This window comes from Triticum aestivum, chromosome 6B (assembly GCF_018294505.1).
Source record: "Triticum aestivum cultivar Chinese Spring chromosome 6B, IWGSC CS RefSeq v2.1, whole genome shotgun sequence".
NCBI lineage: Eukaryota > Viridiplantae > Streptophyta > Magnoliopsida > Poales > Poaceae > Triticum > Triticum aestivum.
In genome coordinates, this window is record NC_057810.1 from 566817605 (window position 1) to 566836594 (window position 18990).

The 18990-nt window shown below is 42.6% G+C and overlaps 2 protein-coding genes and 1 long non-coding RNA gene across 3 annotated transcripts; all 3 read left to right on the forward strand.

Moving 5' to 3' along the window:
• The first annotated feature begins 3245 nt into the window (after positions 1–3245).
• On the forward strand, positions 3246–4076 carry LOC123139384 (ubiquitin-conjugating enzyme E2 11-like). The gene is made up of 2 exons (XM_044559191.1): positions 3246–3479; positions 3616–4076. Exons 1-2 carry the CDS (start codon positions 3246–3248, stop codon positions 3988–3990), a joined length of 609 nt encoding a protein of 202 aa, XP_044415126.1. The 3' UTR covers positions 3991–4076.
• Positions 4077–14435: 10359 nt separating this feature from the next.
• Positions 14436–16028, forward strand: LOC123134426 (uncharacterized). Its single transcript, XR_006465643.1, has 3 exons — positions 14436–14734; positions 14851–15078; positions 15809–16028. It is a non-coding gene; the product is annotated as an uncharacterized lncRNA (long non-coding RNA).
• A 1482-nt stretch (positions 16029–17510) lies between these two features.
• LOC123134427 (protein FAR-RED IMPAIRED RESPONSE 1-like) lies at positions 17511–18302 on the forward strand. The gene is made up of 2 exons (XM_044553684.1): positions 17511–17785; positions 17882–18302. The coding sequence occupies exons 1-2, from the start codon at positions 17564–17566 to the stop codon at positions 18176–18178; spliced, it is 519 nt and encodes a 172-aa protein (XP_044409619.1). The 5' UTR covers positions 17511–17563; the 3' UTR covers positions 18179–18302.
• Positions 18303–18990: the final 688 nt, after the last annotated feature.

Consider the following 18990-nt stretch of genomic DNA (forward strand, 5'->3'; position numbering starts at 1 on the left):
CGGCGGTGGTGGCCGCCGACGAAGCGACACTCTTTCTCGTACCAGATGCAATGAAGACGGCGGGCGACGCAGGACAAGGAGACTGCATCAACACCGTCAGGCCCATAGCCAACATCATCAACCCAGTCCCGGAGGCGCGGAGCTCGCAAGGATTCCGCCATGTGCGCGGAGGATGCCGCCGTCGTGCCGCAGTGGATCGCGGCGCGGAGTTCGCCAAGATGACGCCGGTGTCAACTTCATCAAGCCAGCGCCATGGAGGATGAAGACATGGAGGCTAGGGAGGATGCCGCCTCCGTAACGCGGTGGATGGCGCCATGGAGTTCGCCAAAATGACGCCAATGTCAACATCATCAACCTGGTGCCGCAAGGATCGTGACGGGGAGCTCACAAGAAGGACGTCGGCCATCCACCTCGTCATGTTGGAGCTAGAGGACGGAGACGTGGCGCCCATTGAGGATGCCGCCGACATCTACTTCGTCAAGCTGGAGCCCGAAGGCGCGGAGCTTGCAGGGATGGTGCCGCGTGCTGTGGAGGATGGCGAGATGGAGCTCGCTAGGACGACGCCCGTCCTCTTCTTTATCAAGTCGGCGCCATGGAGGACAAAGGCATGGAGGCTCGCAACGATGCCGCCACCGTGCCGCCTTGGATGGCGGCGCGGAGCTCGCCAAGAGGACGCCCATCGCCAACACCCGGTACCGCAGAGAATCGTGGCGTGGAGCTCGCAATGAGGACACCACCAACGTCAACATCATCAAGCTGGACCGGAGGCATGGAGCTCCCGAGGATGCCACCGCGTGCCGCGAAGGACGACGGAGGCATGGAGCTCGCGGGACATCACCTCGTCAAGATGGAGCCCGCGACACGGAGCCAAGAAGATAACACACACCCTTGATGCTGTCTGCAACACGGAGCCGGGATGCGGTGCTGTCCGTGACCTGGAGGAGAAGATGGTGCCATATGACGGTCTCCACGACCCGGAGCCCATGAAGATGAGGCATGATGGCGAGGAGGCAACGTGACTTTGCCAACACTAACTTCCGATGGCCCCATGAGGCGGCGCCCTTGTCTTGGAGGACCACCGTAAACACGGCGTCCAGCAGAGACGAGGCGCCAACCACACCGGCATTGCCGATACGAGCGAGCGTTGGATTTACACCAACACCGGTCTCCATAAGAATACTTCCGCGAGGCGAACCCCTTGCATACCCGACGAAGCCGCTACATCGTCAAGAAGTCCGAGCAGAGCAGGACCCATGCAACTTCAACACCGACTAAATCAACGTTGTCAAGACCGACGAGGCGCAACGGTGAGGGGAATGTGGCCAGCACAAAGCCTTTTTTTGAGCGGCACGTGTACCGACGAGGACACGGCTTTGCCGCCGCCCACACCACACACACACACCAGCATCATCATGCATGGAGAACTCGAAGCGAAGACGACGAAGACAACCACACGCTTAATCGGAGGTATCTCGCGGAGCAACCCGCGGGAGTAATTAACCGGGAGCTTTTCGAGGCCCCGGAAACCAGGAGACCGCACATCGCCATAGTCAGGCAGGCCGCGCTAGTAGGCCATGGAGCGCATTCCTTTTTTATGGGATCTTGTAATTTTGTTTATCCGATGAGATTAATGAAATACTTGCTTCCCATACCATTTTTTTGTGTACTATGTACACTGGCACGCCCGCACACTTTTCTTTTCCCCGGCGCATGAGAGAAATTCATACTCATCTCTTCCCTTCTCACGGAGTGCTTATAAGATTTTTCTCGTGTCAAACACTCGTGTTAAGTGAAACTATAGCTTGATTAATAATATGAAAAAATAATTGACCATAAATGACTCCTCTGCTAATTGTGAAACACTAGATGGATCATCTGCGCCCTCATCATATTGCCTTTTTCTCTTAATTTTACGCTTGTGGAACTCTGGATTAATATTCATCTCCATTGCTTTTTTTGCACCTTCCAATGCTTTTGAAAAGCTAGTTTCTCTATACATAGTGAAGAAGGAAATCAAGCCCTTTACAAACTCAATTGCAATATCAATAAGCATATCCTTTGACTGTAACTCTTTGTTGATCAAATTAACAGTTCATATTATTTCATACCATATGATTATTGACACTAAGAATTCAAAGTCACAAAGATCATTTTGTGCCAATGATTGAGCTTCACTACTTGTCCATGGATCTTTATCATTTCCAGCCACTTGTAGTAAAGCCTCCCTTATTTCTGGTAGCTGAATCCTTATAGCCCTAACACTATCAACATGACTCTCCCAATGAGTATATGACAATGACTTGAGAGTCACTCCTGAAGTTATTTTTTATAAGAAAAAGTCTGCCACTACAAGCAATCATGCATGTGAAAATACCCAAGCATTTCTATTCTATTATGTTACTTGTATTTAATAAATATAATTTATTTTAGTTTTAGTTCTCATGATATTTCATATAATCAATTCTCATTAGAATATATTGCAACCAATTTACGTAATAACACGCAAGGTAGCATTTAGTTTTCTTAACTGTAGGAGCCAATTTTCACCTCTATAATTTCCTGCAAAGAAATAAGCTACTCCCACCGATCCGAATTAATTGACACAAGCTCTATACAAGTATATTATATTACAGGTACGCCTACACATGGCACTTTTCCATAGAACGGCGAGTCAGATATGAACGGAGATACCATTTCCCGATCAACAGCCATCAGATCAAGCGGAAAACACCAGAAAGCTGATTTTCATCCATGATTTAAACAAGATTTTTTGCCGTCAGGATCTGCAACGACGGTATAGCATATGTTTCTGTTTCCACCATATTATTACGGAAAGTTTTAGCCAAAAGGAAGAGAGAAACAACAGCAACTAGCTACGGAATGCCTCCTAAACCTTTGCCTGAATCTGCTTAGAGAGGTCATCTGTACTTGGCTATGACAAACAAACTGGACGAATGACCCCTCAAGTTTAAGGAGTTGTTGGAAGGGTTAAAATTTTAGAGGAAGAGCTGGAGGTGTTTTAACATGTTGCCTACACAGAATTACAACGATGTTTAACATGCGGCAGCGTTCTGTCTCCCGAAGTCGCGAGTGGCCAAAGCCATCCATATAAAGCATCCGAGCCGGAGCTGTAAGCATCTAACTAGCAAGTGTCGATTTCCTTGCGCCACAAAGCTGACAGCTAGCCCACGGAGGCTGGGCACACGGGAATAGGGAGGAGGTGCGCACGACCGCCGGCACCGACCATGCCGGAGCCTGCCCCGGTGATCAGGCGGATCCGCAAGGAGCTGAAACAGCTCTGGATGGACCCGCCGGCGTTCTGCCGGCCGGGCGCGTCGCCCGTGACGGACCTGTTCCACTGGGAGGTGATCATCGATGGCCCCCACGGCAGCCCCTACGCCGGCGGCACGTTCCCCGTCGACGTCGCCTACCCCAAGGACTACCCCTTCAAGCCCATCAAGCTCACCTTCAAAACTAAGGTGAATCGGCACTGGCCGCCTCTAGCTGCATGCATGCTTCCTCCAAACAAGATCGCTCGATCGATCGACCGGCATTTGTTTGACCGCTCGTGTTCATACCAAACGATACCCAGACGTACGCGTCTCTGCACTGCAGGTGTACCATCCCAACATCGGCCCGGAGGGGAAGATGGCGCTGGACATCTTCGGGAGGGGGTGGTGGCCTTCTCTCACGATAAGGACGGTCCTCATGTCCGTCGTCTCCGTCCTCTACGACCCCCTGCTCGACCTCCCCGTCCGCCACGACGCCTCCCGGCTGTACAAGCGCGAGCGGGGTCTCTTCGAGCAGAAGGCCAGGCGCTGGACTCGCAGGTACGCCTCGGCGCCGGCCGTCTCCTTCTATCCGGCAGGGACCGAGCTGTTTGAGGAGCAGCTGGAGGAGGCGGCGACCAGTGGGGCAGTGGCACGCCGTCGTTCTTGTGGAGCAGGGAAATGGCGTTTCTTCGGGGGCCGCCGCCTCGGCGCCATCTAGTACGCGCATGTGTTCAGCCATGCATGCACGGCGATGATCGCTGAATAAGACTATTGAGCACAAGTTAAGTTCACCGGAAGAATGCTTGGACGATGTCCACTGAGTATCTAGTACCTCCCTCCGTCCCGAATTAAATGAAGCGACGGTGTATTTGCAAAAACAACCCCGCTGTTTGACTTAACCACGAACGAGTTCCTCCACCCCTGCAGTCACTCCTCTCCTTCCTGCGTCACTCCTCTTCCCCTTCGTCAGTCCTCGCCCCCGTGTCCTCTTCGGAAAAAAATTCGGTGAAGACTGTGAAAGTAAAATGAGAGAGAGGAGCAAATGATGGAATAGTTACTTCCATTGATGAAGTTTGGGGTATATATACCCGGATACAAAGGCGGTTACAAAGAGCGGTTGCCAATAGTGGAACCGACATAAGCAGGGATTAACCCTTTAATTAAACTAATTAATTAATTCCTAACACTCCCCCTAATCAATGCTTGTCTTTGTGAATATACACCATCTTGATAAAGAACCGTCCTTGTAAGTGTTTGCCTTTGAAAATGTTCATCATCTTCATCTTGAGAAAGACTTGTATAATCCTTAAAGTCTCCTCCAAAAACCCTATGGGAAAAATATGAGGAGAATAGTGTAGATATGTTGCTAAAACTCCTTTAAACCCATTGGGAAAAATTAATAAGGAGAAAAATTATGCAACATATAATGATTATTGTCTCTTGATAACTCATACAAGGAAAACCTTCGAGGAAGGATAAAACTCATTGGTGAGTGTAGAGAACAGTAAATATGCTTTGTATACTTTCTTTTAAAAACCCGATGGAAAAAATTGAAAGTATAGCATATGATCTTAAAATGATGTTGCCTCATTAAGAACCGTTATGAGAAACTTTGAGAGAAAACTCATAAGGGAAAAGAGCGCAATCTGATATGCCACTGAAAACTCTCTTAAAACCCAGTGGGAAAATATAAGGAGAAAATGATATGGCATATACATACACTTGTGTTTATATTGTCTCATAAAACCTTTTATGAGAAACCATTAGGGAAAAACTCATCAAAGAGAAAAAAAGAGTACAATATATGCAATTTGATGATTGTTAACAGGTTATAATTTGGGAGATTACTCCCCCTGAACTTTGCAAATCTGGAGGATGTGTCATACCAATTTCATTGACATGATCATGACATTGTGAACAATCTATAAGATTATTTCCTCACTTTTCTATAGTTCGTGAGGATAAGTAATTTCGAGCAATGTGTTTTTATGATATTGCTCTTCATATAACCTGTAGGTATTGAGTAACACAAGTGGAAGCATCTTAATAAATCAAGTTATGTGATTCTGATGAATGTCAACCACATGATATAGAGTGTGGTTTATCATTCTGCTGAGCCATGCATATTTTGCAATGCTTTTAGATAAAGCAATTATGCTAGAATGATAAGTGGAAGTAGTCATTAGAGTCAATTTAGATGACTTACATGAGAAGACTATTCTGACGAATTCAGTCATTGATGTGGTATTGTTGGGATCAAATAAAGAGCCAATATCATTTCATATATCATGGTCATATCTTGATTTTCCTGATGGAATTGCCAAAGATTTATTGTGAGCTTGAGATATAAGTTAATATTTCTTATATCGACCATATACCTTTTATTGGTATGATATATCCACATTGAACTTCTCATATATGTTTGGATATATGTAAACTGATATGTATTCTTGAGAGAATGCTCAAGTTGTAAACTTAAGCTAAATTTGGTTGAATCCAAATTTCCCGTCTTGAGATGATTTTGTGCATGTTTAAGTCTTGTATAGACATTGATGATGAGGTCATCAATATACATTGAGGTGATGAAAGGAAATGAAATTTGGGATTCCTTTATTACACATGTAAATAATCATCATTATTCGAGTAATCCTTTTGAAGAAGAAACTCATTTAGTCGGTAGTACCATATGATTTCCAGCTATTTCAAGTCATAGAGTGACTTATGAAGTATTACACAAAACTTGTTGCGATTTACTTTTGGATTCGGAAGTATAAGCCCTTCAGGGACTTCAATAGAGATTTCCGAAATGAGCGACTCATATGAGTATGTAGTCACTGCATCCATTAACTGCATGGATATTATTATTATTATTTTATTGCCATTGATATTCAGTATCGAAACATAAATCCACCCATACCAAGAAGGTATGTTACATCATAATTGATGTCGGGTCTCTGCGTGAACCCTTTTGCTACAAGCCTCACTTTCTCACCACCTCATTGACTTTGTATATGAATGAGAAATTTTAGTATTCCATATGGAAGATACTTATGAGGAGTAGGTATTACTATGGTAAATACCACTCGTTTGCAGAGCGAGTGCTATTCTTCCTTACTTGCTTCCTTTTATGTGAACCAATATGAGTGCAAGAGGCACTCTACCATGATTTTGGTTCAGGGCCCAAAAGATTTTAGCAATTTGAGAAGAAATATATGTCGACAAATGTAGTATTTAGTTTATATGATTCTGATGGAATAATTGAAGTTTGTGGATAAAATATTTATTCCTTTTTAACTCCTTGTGATTTCCTACAACAAATGGAGTCAAGGTGTTCCGATGTCCCGGCACCAAAACATTTGTGCACATTTATGCCGGGCTTTGGATGATGAGCATCCAATGAGGTGTCTTTCAACTTGATGTTGAATTACATTTACTGGTTGAGGATTTTTGATTTCCTCTGTTTCCGCGGAAGCATATGAGAAGTTATATCTCGTGTTGTCAGATTTTCTCCCCCTCTTGCTCTCATTTGGGGATAAGAGTGGTTTATCAGGTACCTCCACTCTTTCTGACACTTAACTGCAGGAATGTAGAATTTAGTGACACCTTGTCATCAGTAAATGTATGTGGCAAATTTGCAGTGTGTTGCAAATATATGATTCTCTAAACTTCTAGTTCAGATTCTTTGAGTACGTGGATATAAGGATTGAATGTCAATAACATTTCTAATTTATTTCTCGGCATTCTTTGTGGTACTTATCTCCCCCTAATGCCGAAAAATATCCTTATTGCTGATGCAATCAGCATACGGGCTATGAATGATTTTGATTGATAGATAAATTGTTATTCCTCACATAGATCCCTAATTTTCGTGAGTGCCCATTGATGTACGCTGGAGTGGTGATATCGGTATGTAACCGAATTATCGCAGATGGGAAATACTTTGTTGATTTCCACGTAGGAACTACAAGGGGAAAGTAGTATGATCTGCAGTTAGTATGATTTAGATCATATTTACGGTGTGTAAGGCCGTATGTGTCCAGCAGGAGGCTGGTAAATTTACAATTCTTTAAAAGTGGTCATGTAATTCATTTAACTCTCTTTGATAAGAAATTTAGCTAAACCATCTTGGTATGCACATAAAGTAATTAATGCAAAAAAAATATGCTCATTGAATGAGTTCAACAACATTGTTCATTCGAATGGGTTTATAGATCCTGTTTTCAGGAGAATTTGCTCTTACTTTGATAAGTTGAGCAATTTATTTAGTAAGATCATGCATGGTTGTGTGTGATAAGAGACACACTGAAAAACATTTTATCAATGTGTATATGAGTACCATGAAGTATCTAAATAACCCCAGATAATGGTTAAGCAATCCAGACATATCTTGTGAATGTGTTCAAGAAGAAGAAGTGTCCTTCTTAGAATTTTAAGGTGAGAGTGCCTTAAAACTTATTTCCCCTATGGCACATGCGGTGCACATAAAATCTGATGATTTGGGGAAATTTGTAACTTGATAAGTTGTGACCAACAGGATTGTCAATAATTTTCTAATCATCCCCAAACCAGGATAGTTAAGGCTACCAAGCCAAATATTTAATTTATTAAGATCTAGAAAATTATTGTGTACGCAACAATATTGAGTATGACTTGACTCATACATTCAAAATTTATCGAATATCATGTCCGAAAAATAAGATATTGAACATCACACTACTTGCAGTACAACAAGTATAGGTTAATAATATTTTGGGATAATTAAGAGATTACATGAGGTCTCCAATATTATTGAAAAATTTATACAAACATATCGTCGTTGCAATGGAATTCACCATCCTTTTTATTGCACTAGATTTTTGGTTGTCACCTTCTGATGAAGATTTGAAAACAATCATTTACCAGAACATTTTCTGGTTGTAAGTTTGCAAATCTTAAAATTTATCCCAAATGTGTGGTGTGGTTTGACTATGTATTTGAGGGTTTGGTAATCATAGGTACAATGTTTGTATAACCACACATTTGACAAACTTGAGGGTTGTCTTTCTGATTGTTTGAAAACGATTTATTCCCTATTAGAGGTAATTTTGTCTTCAGTTGCCTCCACTTTACTTTGAATTCCTCATGGTTCTATTTTGTGAGCACCAAGTTGCACAAAATAGTAAATACTAGCAAGAACTACAAATAATGGAATAGAACCCGTTGGGTGAATCTGATGATTTTAAGAAATTACATGTTTCTCCATCATGGAAAATGGTAATATCATCATATGAGGATGTAAAAGGTATTAAGGGCTTTTCAACCGGATTTACATATGAAAATATTTGAACATAGGATCTCAACATGAAGTTGATTAAATGACAGAATTGTGAGCTGTGATAGACTTGAGGTCTTGAAAAATGAATGGGTGATCATTCGCGATGTGCTCATGGCAGCATGTTTCTCTTAAGTAAAATATTCGAGATGAATAAATATTCATCCATTGTGTACTTAGTTTGAGAACTAAGTGAAGTTGGTGACTTATAAATTCCATATGTGCATATTTAGCTATCAATAGAATAGCCATGTGTTACATGAAATGATGATGCACTATTTAATTTACTTCTTGGAGTAAAAGATCTATATGGATGAAATGATCTTGTTGAGAACAATCCGCCAAGGTGATGCTTGGTGAACATGGGGTGTAAACCTTCAAGTGCATGCGACGAAATCGTTACTAGTGTTTTGGGCTTCTTTCTTGAGGAAAAAGGTGTGACTTTAGAGTCACGACCAAAACATGGACTTTGTAATTTTAACATTGGTTAGGTAGTATGTAAATAACAACCACAATGTGATGTGGATCTTGCAATCATGTTTGAGACACTCGATCGTTGCAATAAATTATTGTATCCATCTTGATGGATGGATGACACTATAATTAGAAATAGTGACATAGGCTCAACTGCCATGTATTTAATAACCAATATAATAGAAGATATTACCGTGGTATGCATATATTTGCGCAATTCTCTACGACTTATCCAAGCAAAATGAGGCTTGAATAATTGATATTGATAGATAATATCATTCAACATGTAATGACCATGCATGAATTTGCTATGATAGTAAATCATTTTAGTGAACAACAACAATTGCTTCAGAGGAGCAATTTTTGTTTTTTTATAGAAAGCTGGTGCTTTTATAACCATATGTGTAGACCTCAATTTATATAGGGTAACAATTTGAAGATAATCACCAATATGGTGTAGATCTCACAGTAATAGAAAACATAGTCTGACTTTTGTCAGTAGATGTTCATATCTCTATTACCTTATGTTATGCTATAATTAAGAAAATCACTTTGAAGGTAATCATCTGACAGAGTGACATGATGTAGACCTTGCAGTAATAGTGGATAGTCTGCAAAATTTTGCAGTAGATGCCAATATTACCTTATGATATCTTGAAGTAGTCACATCTATTATTAATATTTGGAAGAGACCCCGCAAAAAAAATTAAATTATTTGGAAGAGCACTTTGAAGGTAGTCATCTTGTTAAAGTGACAAGATGTAGACCTCACAGTAGTGGTGGATAATCTGCAAACCGTGCAGTAGATGCCACTCATACCTTGTGATTCACAAATAAAATTTTGGGCTAGTCATATTAAGTATGACAATTTATAATTCTTATTAGAATTTCATTAAGATTTGCAAGAAAATGGATTTCTATTGCAAAAACGTAGTTGTTGTCACAAATCGCATGTAGATTTGCATGCAATGCTAAGGGTAAAGATATAGATGATGTCTTCAATTCCGTAGGAATAGGGTCTTAGATATAAGTAAAGTATCATACCACAATAGTATTACTGAGGTAATACATGTAAATATAAAATTATACACATTCATGTAACCTATGAAGATATGTGAGCTTCAAAAGGTATCTTTATATCATGTAAATTGATGTATAATTATATTTTATGCAATTTGAAGACATGATCGTCCGACATTCGTAATTTCAGTAAAATATAGTGAGGCAAACGGCTGCACTACAAAGTTCTATTAAGCTAGCTTAAAAAAATCTATTAAGCCAGAGGTATGAAAAACAAAATCACTTGACTTATACATGATTAGCACAGGATCTGTAGGTAGTGCCTAATCCGTGAATAAGTAAACTGTAAGGGCTAAATTGAGAAAAAACAAACAGATAAGGTTTGCCCAATTCCCATCCCGTGGGTGCGTGTGATTTCTAGCCATTGAAACCAACCTCGCCGTTGCTTGCTAAGGCACGGCGCCTCCACGCTGAGAGGGGCCAGTCGTGCCGTCGCTTGGAGGAGCAGCCACCACGCTGAGAGGGTCGTGGGCGTCTGCAGTGCTGCGGTACGGGAAGCGCCATGCATATGGTCGCGGCCTGGTGCACCGGAGGGCGCCGCCGGCGTCGAGATCTGGTCCTGCCGCGGGAAGCAGTGGTTCCGAGGGTGGCCGGGCCGTGGGCTGAGCGCTGCGCGCCGTAGTGCAAGGAGCCGGAACAGGAGGGGTGCCTCACAAACACCGTCTCGGCTGGCCGCTGCGTCGTCACTCGTCAGTGGCCATGGCCGATTGGCGTCGGCTGTTGGTAAGGGAGTTGGCCGTTGGCCGGGTGTCTTGCACGTCGTGCACCGGTGCGACGTCGAGGCTGGGCTCTCCGCTGCAAGCAGGTACGTCGCCTGGATTGGAGGTTACTAGTACGTATTTGTCTAAGAACAAAATTTGGAATAGGATCACCTGATGATGTAACGATTAAGATCAAGAGTTCTGGTCTTTAAGGCTGATTCGGGATGCTTGCTGTTTGTGACTTTATCTCTTGATCTTTGCGTTGTGCTTCCTGATTCTTGTTCGACTGTTTTTCCGCTCTTCCAGTTATTGTTCTTCAGATGTGTGTTCGTCATGGTAGATGCAAGAAATTGTAAATTCTCAGGATTTTGTGCTTTCTTCTCATGGTGGCCTTCTTACTCTTTGCATCTGCGATGAAAAGGAATCTAAGATTGAGAAGGAACTGCCAATTTAATTGGTTGATGATTGATGGATAGATCGTCGTAGAGGACGACGGGGTCGACGAAAAGAAGAAACGAGGAGAAGGTTGTTCCAGCGTATCCGGAGAAACGAATTCATCGGAGTTCTTCGTCGAGGCTCTCGGCATAGGCGTGCTGATAACGTGTGAAAGTAAAATGAGAGAGGCAGGAGCAAATGATGGAATAGTTACTTTCATTGATGAAGTTTGGGGTATATATACCCGGATACAAAGGCGGTTACAAAGAGCGGTTGCCAATAGTGAAACCGACATAAGCAGGGATTAACCCTTTAACTAAACTAATTAATTAATTCCTAACAGAGACCTCCTGCAAACCTCCTCCCGTGCGTACCCGATCGCATCTGCTGACACCTGTACGTACCCAACATCCGACGGTATCCCTCGTCCCACCCGCTCCACGCGTTCCCTCGGCTCTCGCGCTGACTCTCGGCTCCAGATGAGTCGGCTCAGGCGCGCTCCTTTCCCTTCTCCCAGTCGCTCGCTCCGTTCGTCCGCCGCCGCCGCAATCGCCTCCGCGGCCCGCCGCCGCCGGCTCCCTCGTCCGCTTCCACAGTTGGAACTTTCGCACCCCCATTCGCTACCGCGGTCACCTCTTCTGCCCCGCCCCCTCGTCTGCCACGGGGTAGTGACAGCGGCCGCCGGCCACACGACGCAGATGCGGCTTCAGTTCCTTGTCCCTTTGGTTTGCCCATTGATTCTTTTCGAGATTCATTTGGGTGCTATGCAGTTGATCTGTCCATTGCTGGGTTTGGTTTGTTGATTCGTATTTCGGTTCAACTTCTATTGTTCTTGCTGATGAACTGCTGTTGTTATATAGTGTTGCGTCAGGAGACAAGCACTGCCCTGACCCGGTTGTAGGTAAGCATTGGATAGGTAACACATTTTTGTAGGTGATAATGAACATATACATGTGAGGAACTTCCTGTGCTTCCAATACTAAGCAACAAATCAGCATACAGGTAGTTGGTGTAGTTAAATTGGGCCTTCAGGAAATACTGCATTTGTAACTGTATCATAAATAAAAAGAGAGCTATTATAGATTCATTTTCAGATACCCATGAAGTATCGTTAAAATACATTTTGTTGAGTTCTTTAAAGAGGAACCTTTGTATAGAATTTACAAGATTACAGTTTGCATTGACAAGTCGCATGTTGGTTCGATGGTTTACATGGATAAGGGGAAATATTAGAGTAGATTTCAGCTTAGGGCAAAGAAGATGGCAAGAGTATGAAATGTGTTTCTTTGCAACAACTAAAACTGACAATATGGACCCAATGTTTTCTTAGCATGGTACAGTTTTGAGGATCGGATTTTTATTTCGCTGACATTTTCTTCTCTTTGCCCTGTATAAAGTCAATTTGAGAAAAACCTTGACTGGAGTTACAAGATGTTTAAGCCTGGTTGGAAGGACATCTTTTGAATGAATCAAAGTGAGCTCGAGGCCGAGATATAAAAGGTTTCTCAAGATTCTACTCTTGGCCCAAGGATGAAAGCATATGTAAGCAGGGTGGCTATCTTTGACATCGACGGAGCCCTCCCTAGAGGCAGGAGCCTCGGCGACGGAAGAACAAAGGGGAGGCCTCCTCGCTGCGCAACAACAAAGCTCCACCGTCCGTCTCCTAGACGAAGACCCTCAAGTACAAAACTGTCGTGGAAACCATTGGAGAAGATGGAATTATTGTTGATTTCGTCAACTTTTAGATAGACTAAATGTTAAGTCTTGCAACTTTGGAGTTGAATTATGACAAATATTGTAGGAATCTAGAGTTGATTTCTCTCCCTGGCAATGTACAATGTATTTTCTTATCTAACACATATATATGAATGATTTGAAATCTTCAATTTGATGGTAAAAAGTGTGATTGTTTCTCTGATCTGCTATACATATAGAAGTACTTTTAGTAGTGATCTAAACGCTCTTATATTTCTTTACAGAGGGAGTATCTTTTAATCTATAGAATCAAGATTCCAAATAAATACATTTTTTCGAAACTTCGCAAAATGAGCTACAACTTTATGGAGGATATTATTCTTGTCTTTTGATTAAGTAGGACTTCAACTCAAGTAAAAGAACACAATCTGTTTGAAAATTCAGACAATTTTCCTTCATTGTTTTTGTAGCTTCCAAACCAAAAGCACAAAAATCATACAATTTTACTGGAGCAAGAACCTTTTCGTCCTATATTACTCTATAAATATTTTTGTCTTGAGGAAACCTCATTAAGATGGCTAAGAGCAAGACTCAACTATGAATCATGTCAGCCTTTCAGGACAACCAACTTGGAATACATATCTTCTAAACCATCAGTTCACAAATCTTGAAACTTGATCCTGTGACCCAATCTACAAATAGCTCATTGCATACATCGTACGTTGACATTTCAACCTGTCAATAAGAAATCTCTGTACATGTATAATTTGATCTCGACAAAAAAAATTATCTATACTATTTGATCAATATATCAGCAGGCTTGATCCACAATGTCTCCCTCTGTAGGTGAAGTTGCAAATAGTCGGTGGCTTGGAGAACCCAGACTGGACACAACATACCTTCCGCAAACCATAAGTTCGACCATTTTCTGGACCAACAGTAGTATAAATCACACCTTGACTTTGAACCCATAGCAGATTTCTTTGCTTCATTGCAGTGAAAAGCTGTCCCTTAGAAGGAAGTTTGAGTGTGCAGTGCAAGTGATAACTAATGCATTATCAAAATTCAGTGATGATATAATAAGTGTACAAGTAAGAATATTTACATACATATTTTGGTCATGTAGATGATTAACTTGTGCTTCTAATTGTCTCTTTCTGCCATTAAGTGTGGCAACTTTTTCTTTCCGTTCACGAATTATGAGATATTGACATTACTTGTTTACATTTCCTATAACTAAAACTATGTTCACAGTTGTGTCCATAATCGATATAAAGGTATTTGCTCTGACAAGTGTTGTATGGATATACTAGACAAGCCAGCGCCAGCAAAAGCAACAACAGCGGGGACGCGGTTGTTCTGGTCGCGAGCACAGGTGCTCGCGTTATCAGGACGGCTCGATAGGGCTTTGAGATTTGTCTCTCGCCAGATGTTCCTTCCTTATTAATTCACGGGAGGAAAGAATACCGTATGGGTCTGCGGCGTACGAACCGTCGGTGACGGAGGCCGTGGTTGGGGCCGTGACGGGAGATTCCCTAAGCCGTGGCTCGAGTCTGCGTTCTACTCCCGATCCGTGGCTCAGGTAATGGATCTCCGGTAGGGGGCAGTGGGCAGCGTAATAAATGACAAGTAAGATGGAAGAAGGAGCTCTCTCCCGCCCGTGGCCACGTTATCCTGCAGCGCCATTGACGCCCGCCGAGGTCTGCGGCGGAAGGAAAATGCGGCGGCGATTCCCGAATGGAGTTCCTCATGCAACCGATTAGGAGGTAATCCAAATCCCCTAGCTTCGTTCCACCCCCACCACCACCCCGCCCCTCCCCATCTCAATAGAGTTCCTGTTGGTGGATATGTGCCTCTCATCCATGGATTTGGTGGACTGCAGGACCGCGGTGATGGAGGAGGTGAACGACAACGAGCTACCAATGGAGCCTCTGCTCTACCCAGCTGTGGCGATAGGAGCCGAAGAGCTGCCCCCAATGGCCACAGGTAGCACTGACGGGCGGATTTGTGCGGCGGATGTGACAGTCGCGGCAGAGGGGGGTGATGAACCGCAAGCATCTAAGCAATCCATAGGTCAAATTGATCCAAAAACTCCTGGCTAGACTCGCAGGTAATCTATTGGCTAATGGTGTTTGTCCACTTTGAAGTATACTTTGCAAGTGCCACATTCTGACTTGTGTGTAGTCAGGCCAGTTTAGCAGTAGGTTGTATATGGATTTTTTGGATAAAGAAGATGCTCTGAAAATTGGAATAGTTGTATACAACATTTTGGAAAACGCTTGTGTGCTTCCCTCATAGGTAGTACTTTGCAAACTAGCAGGGACAGATGGTTAATATAAAGCATAGCAGTGTTGCTATTTGTTTATGGATACTGGATTCTGATACTAGGGGATAGATAGCGGAATTGAGCTGGGAACTAGTAGTTCGAAAATTAGATCATGGAATATAGGGAAAGTAAGAATATAAGTTAGAGCATGGACTAAAAGGCGGGCTTGTTTGACATGATAAATAAAAATTGGCCATTCATGAAACATAAATATAATTTAAATTTGGTAAACATGTCATGTTGGCAGCCTTAACCTTGGTGCCTACCAGTAGGTATACTAGGATAACAAAAAGGCAAAGCAGTCCTGGATCAGGATACCACAATTTCGTTGGGAAGGTTTCTGATATGCAGCTTGAGGGGGACAAAGAAATGCTAGGGATAGTGGATTGTGGATAAAGCGAATGAGTATGAGATTGAAATGTTGAAAACTCAGGATGTAGGCATAAGCAGGATATCGTTGACTTCATTCCAGTACACATACAAGTTGTGACATATTGATCTATAAAAAATGCAGGGTTAGAATTGGAGCTGATGCTCCTGGGAGGGCGCCTTGCCCTGGGCCACCCAGCGCCCTTGAGAAGGCAATAAGGGGGTTTGCTGACAAGCCAGGCAGCATTGTAATCATGCCAGCACCGGGGACAAGCTTTGATACACTTGGGGAGACCTATGCTTTTTACAATCTCTACTCATGGGAGAAGGGATTTGGAATAAGGTACGGGAAGAGTAGGCTGAATGTGGAGAGAACAAATTGCATGCAGGAAATCGTTTGTGGATGTACGGTATGTATTTGTACCCTCCTGGATTATTTCATAAATTTGGTCTGCTTCTTGAGTCTGTGAAACCTGATTTTTGCATGTGCTTGTATGATTGGTGTTTTGCAGGGCAAAGCAGGGGTGGAGAACACGAGATCGTGCCGATGCGAATGCCCAGCATTAATAAGGTTGCTCTATTTGAAGGACAATGGTTGGTACATATCTGAACATCGTGAACAACACAATCATTCGCTATCTCCAACATATGGGCACACGATTCACTGGCCGTCCCACAATCACATTGATGCCTATAGCAGAGACTTGGTAGAGCAGTTACGGCAGAACAATGTGAATTTAGCCAAAGTACACAGTATAATTGGGAGCTTTTTTGGTTCAATGGAAAAGGTGCCTTTCACAAAAAGGGCTCTGAAAAATTTGTGTGGTAAAATCAGTAGAGAGCAGGTAGAGGATGATGTGAGGAAAACGATGGAGGTTTTTGCAGATCTGGGTTCAAGAGATCCACACTTCGCGTATCGTGTCCAGGCGGACCAGGATGGGCGGATAACGACTCTTATGTGGGCAAATGGGAGTAGCAGGCTGCAGTACACATTCTTCGAAGATGTTGTTACCTTCGATACGACATATAGAACAAACCTATACAACATGCCATTTGGTCTGTTTGTAGGTGTGATAATCATTTCCAGTGCATCATCCTATCTGGGGTTTTGGTCCGTAGTGAGAAGATCGAGACATTTGAGTGGGTTTTCACAGAATTTGTTAGGATGATGGGTGGAAGTGCACCAAAAACCATTCTGATAGGTGTGAATCCATACTGTACATACTCTATGTATGACAAATGTTTGTATTGATGTTACAAAAGCATGCTTGTCTAATATAATCTGGTGATGTTGTGCAGATCAAAACGGAGCGATGGAGGTTGCCATTAAAAATGTGATGCCTCAAACGGCACACCGATGGTGCAAGTGGCATGTGCTGAAGAAGGCGAAGGAATCACTCGGCTTGTTGTACACCAAGAAGAGCGAGTTCAGGGCAGTTCCACAAGGTAGTAAATCACATGCTTACAATCGATGAATTCGAGGAAGGTTGGAGGATATTGGTGGAGAAATATAACCTGAAGACACACGACTACATGATACAACTGTATGACATAAGACACAAGTGGGCGAAGCCATATTTTAAAGGTGTTTTCTGTGCTAAGATGACCAGCACCCAGCGTAGCGAAAGTGCGAATCACATGCTGAAGAACTATGTCCTGCCTGGTTGTCCAATGCATTTGTTTGTGAAGAAATACATGAGGCTTCAGTTTGACAGGGAAGCTGAGGAGAACTACGAGGAGAAGCGGACACGAATAGTAAGATCTTTTTCATAATTTGGCACCAGATGTGCAGTAGTAATTTTTGGTCACTAATTTGGTACATCTAATATTTCAGTGTAGATCACTGTAGAAAGCAAACTTAGCTATTGAGAGACATGCTGGCAAGATATACACACGAGCTATGTTTGAGCAGTTTGGGCATATTCTCTATGAGTGCGGCGCGTACCAAGTGGAGGAGCTCGAGAAAGGGAAATTGTATCTTGCAATTCATATGGAAGCCGCACGGAGAGAAAAATGGTGTAGGGTATCATATAAGGTGAATGTTCTTGAAGGAGATGAGGAATTTTACTGCGAGTGCGGGCAATTTGCACACATGGGGCTCCTTTGCAGCCATGTTCTGAAGGTATGGTTTCTGAAAAAAATGAAGAATATGCTTTTGAGATGTGTATACACTATGTGCAGTCTGTGATGCACTAAATGAGCAATTTGAAAAATACAGGTGCTGGATTTCATCTGTATTACGAAAATACCACAGAAGCACATTATCAAACGGTGGACCAAGGACGCGCGTGACGTATTACCACCTCACCTTACTCAATATCAAAGAGATAATGCACATAAAAATCCATTCAGCTTCAAGCATTTTAATATGTATATGCATGCCATGGAGTTGGTGCGGATGGGTGATGCAAGTGTCGAAGCATATGAGAAATTCATTGTTCTCATTAAGAACTGCATGGTGGAAATGCAACCATTTGCAGAAATTAGGGATGGCTGGGTTTGGAGGACAGGGTAGCTGAACATGGAGATGTTGTTAATCAACTACCAGTACAAATACCTCTTGCTGCAGCAAGTGGCGGTGCAGTTATGGCTACGGTGAATCATGATGCTACTTCTGCAAATGAGAGTGGTAACAGACTCGCTGGTGAAACAACTGCAAGGGGCAAAAATTGTGGAATCGAAGGGCACAGGTGAAACAACTGCAACAAAGTGGGTGATCTGCGGATGATTGGGTTGTGAGCAATTGCAAGAATTTGTTTATTTAGACTATGAACCTGTAGAATTTCATGTGTGCGTTGGTAGTTCCATCACTAGAACTTCTTTATTTCCATGCTTGCTAGGTGTATTCAGCTGTTGTTGTGCCAACTATGTATAATCTGAAGCTACTGTATGCTACAAATGGTTTGGAACTGTGTGTATGAGGGTTCGTCGGTAGTTCCGTTAGTATAACTCATCTACTGTCATGATTTCTGAATTTTGTGCCACAATGGAGCTTCTGGACTGTCATGATTTTCTGAATTTTGTTCCAATGTGATGATGCATTATGGAATTTTGATTACTATGAAACATGTCTTGGTTTCTGAATTATGTTCCACAATAGAACTCTTGCACTGTAATGATTTCTGGATTATGTTGCAATGTGAGGATGCATTATGGACATTGGATGACTGTGAAAATGAGTCTTGGTTTCTGAAATTTTGGTGTCTGTATTTCTGAATTTTGTTCCAATGTGATCATGCATTATTGCAATTTGATGACTATCAAACGTCTTGCTTTCTGAATTTTTGTAGATCATTGCTTGCATTATGGTCTCTTGAAGAGCACAGA

Coding starts and splice junctions, on each gene's coding strand:
- LOC123139384 (XM_044559191.1), top strand. CDS start 3,246: ATGCCGGAGCCTGCCCCGGTGATCAGGCGGATCCGCAAGGAGCTGAAA. Junction 3,480..3,615: donor AGCTCACCTTCAAAACTAAG/GTGAATCGGCAC, acceptor TCTGCACTGCAG/GTGTACCATCCCAACATCGG.
- LOC123134427 (XM_044553684.1), top strand. CDS start 17,564: ATGTTTGAGCAGTTTGGGCATATTCTCTATGAGTGCGGCGCGTACCAA. Junction 17,786..17,881: donor TTTGCAGCCATGTTCTGAAG/GTATGGTTTCTG, acceptor TGAAAAATACAG/GTGCTGGATTTCATCTGTAT.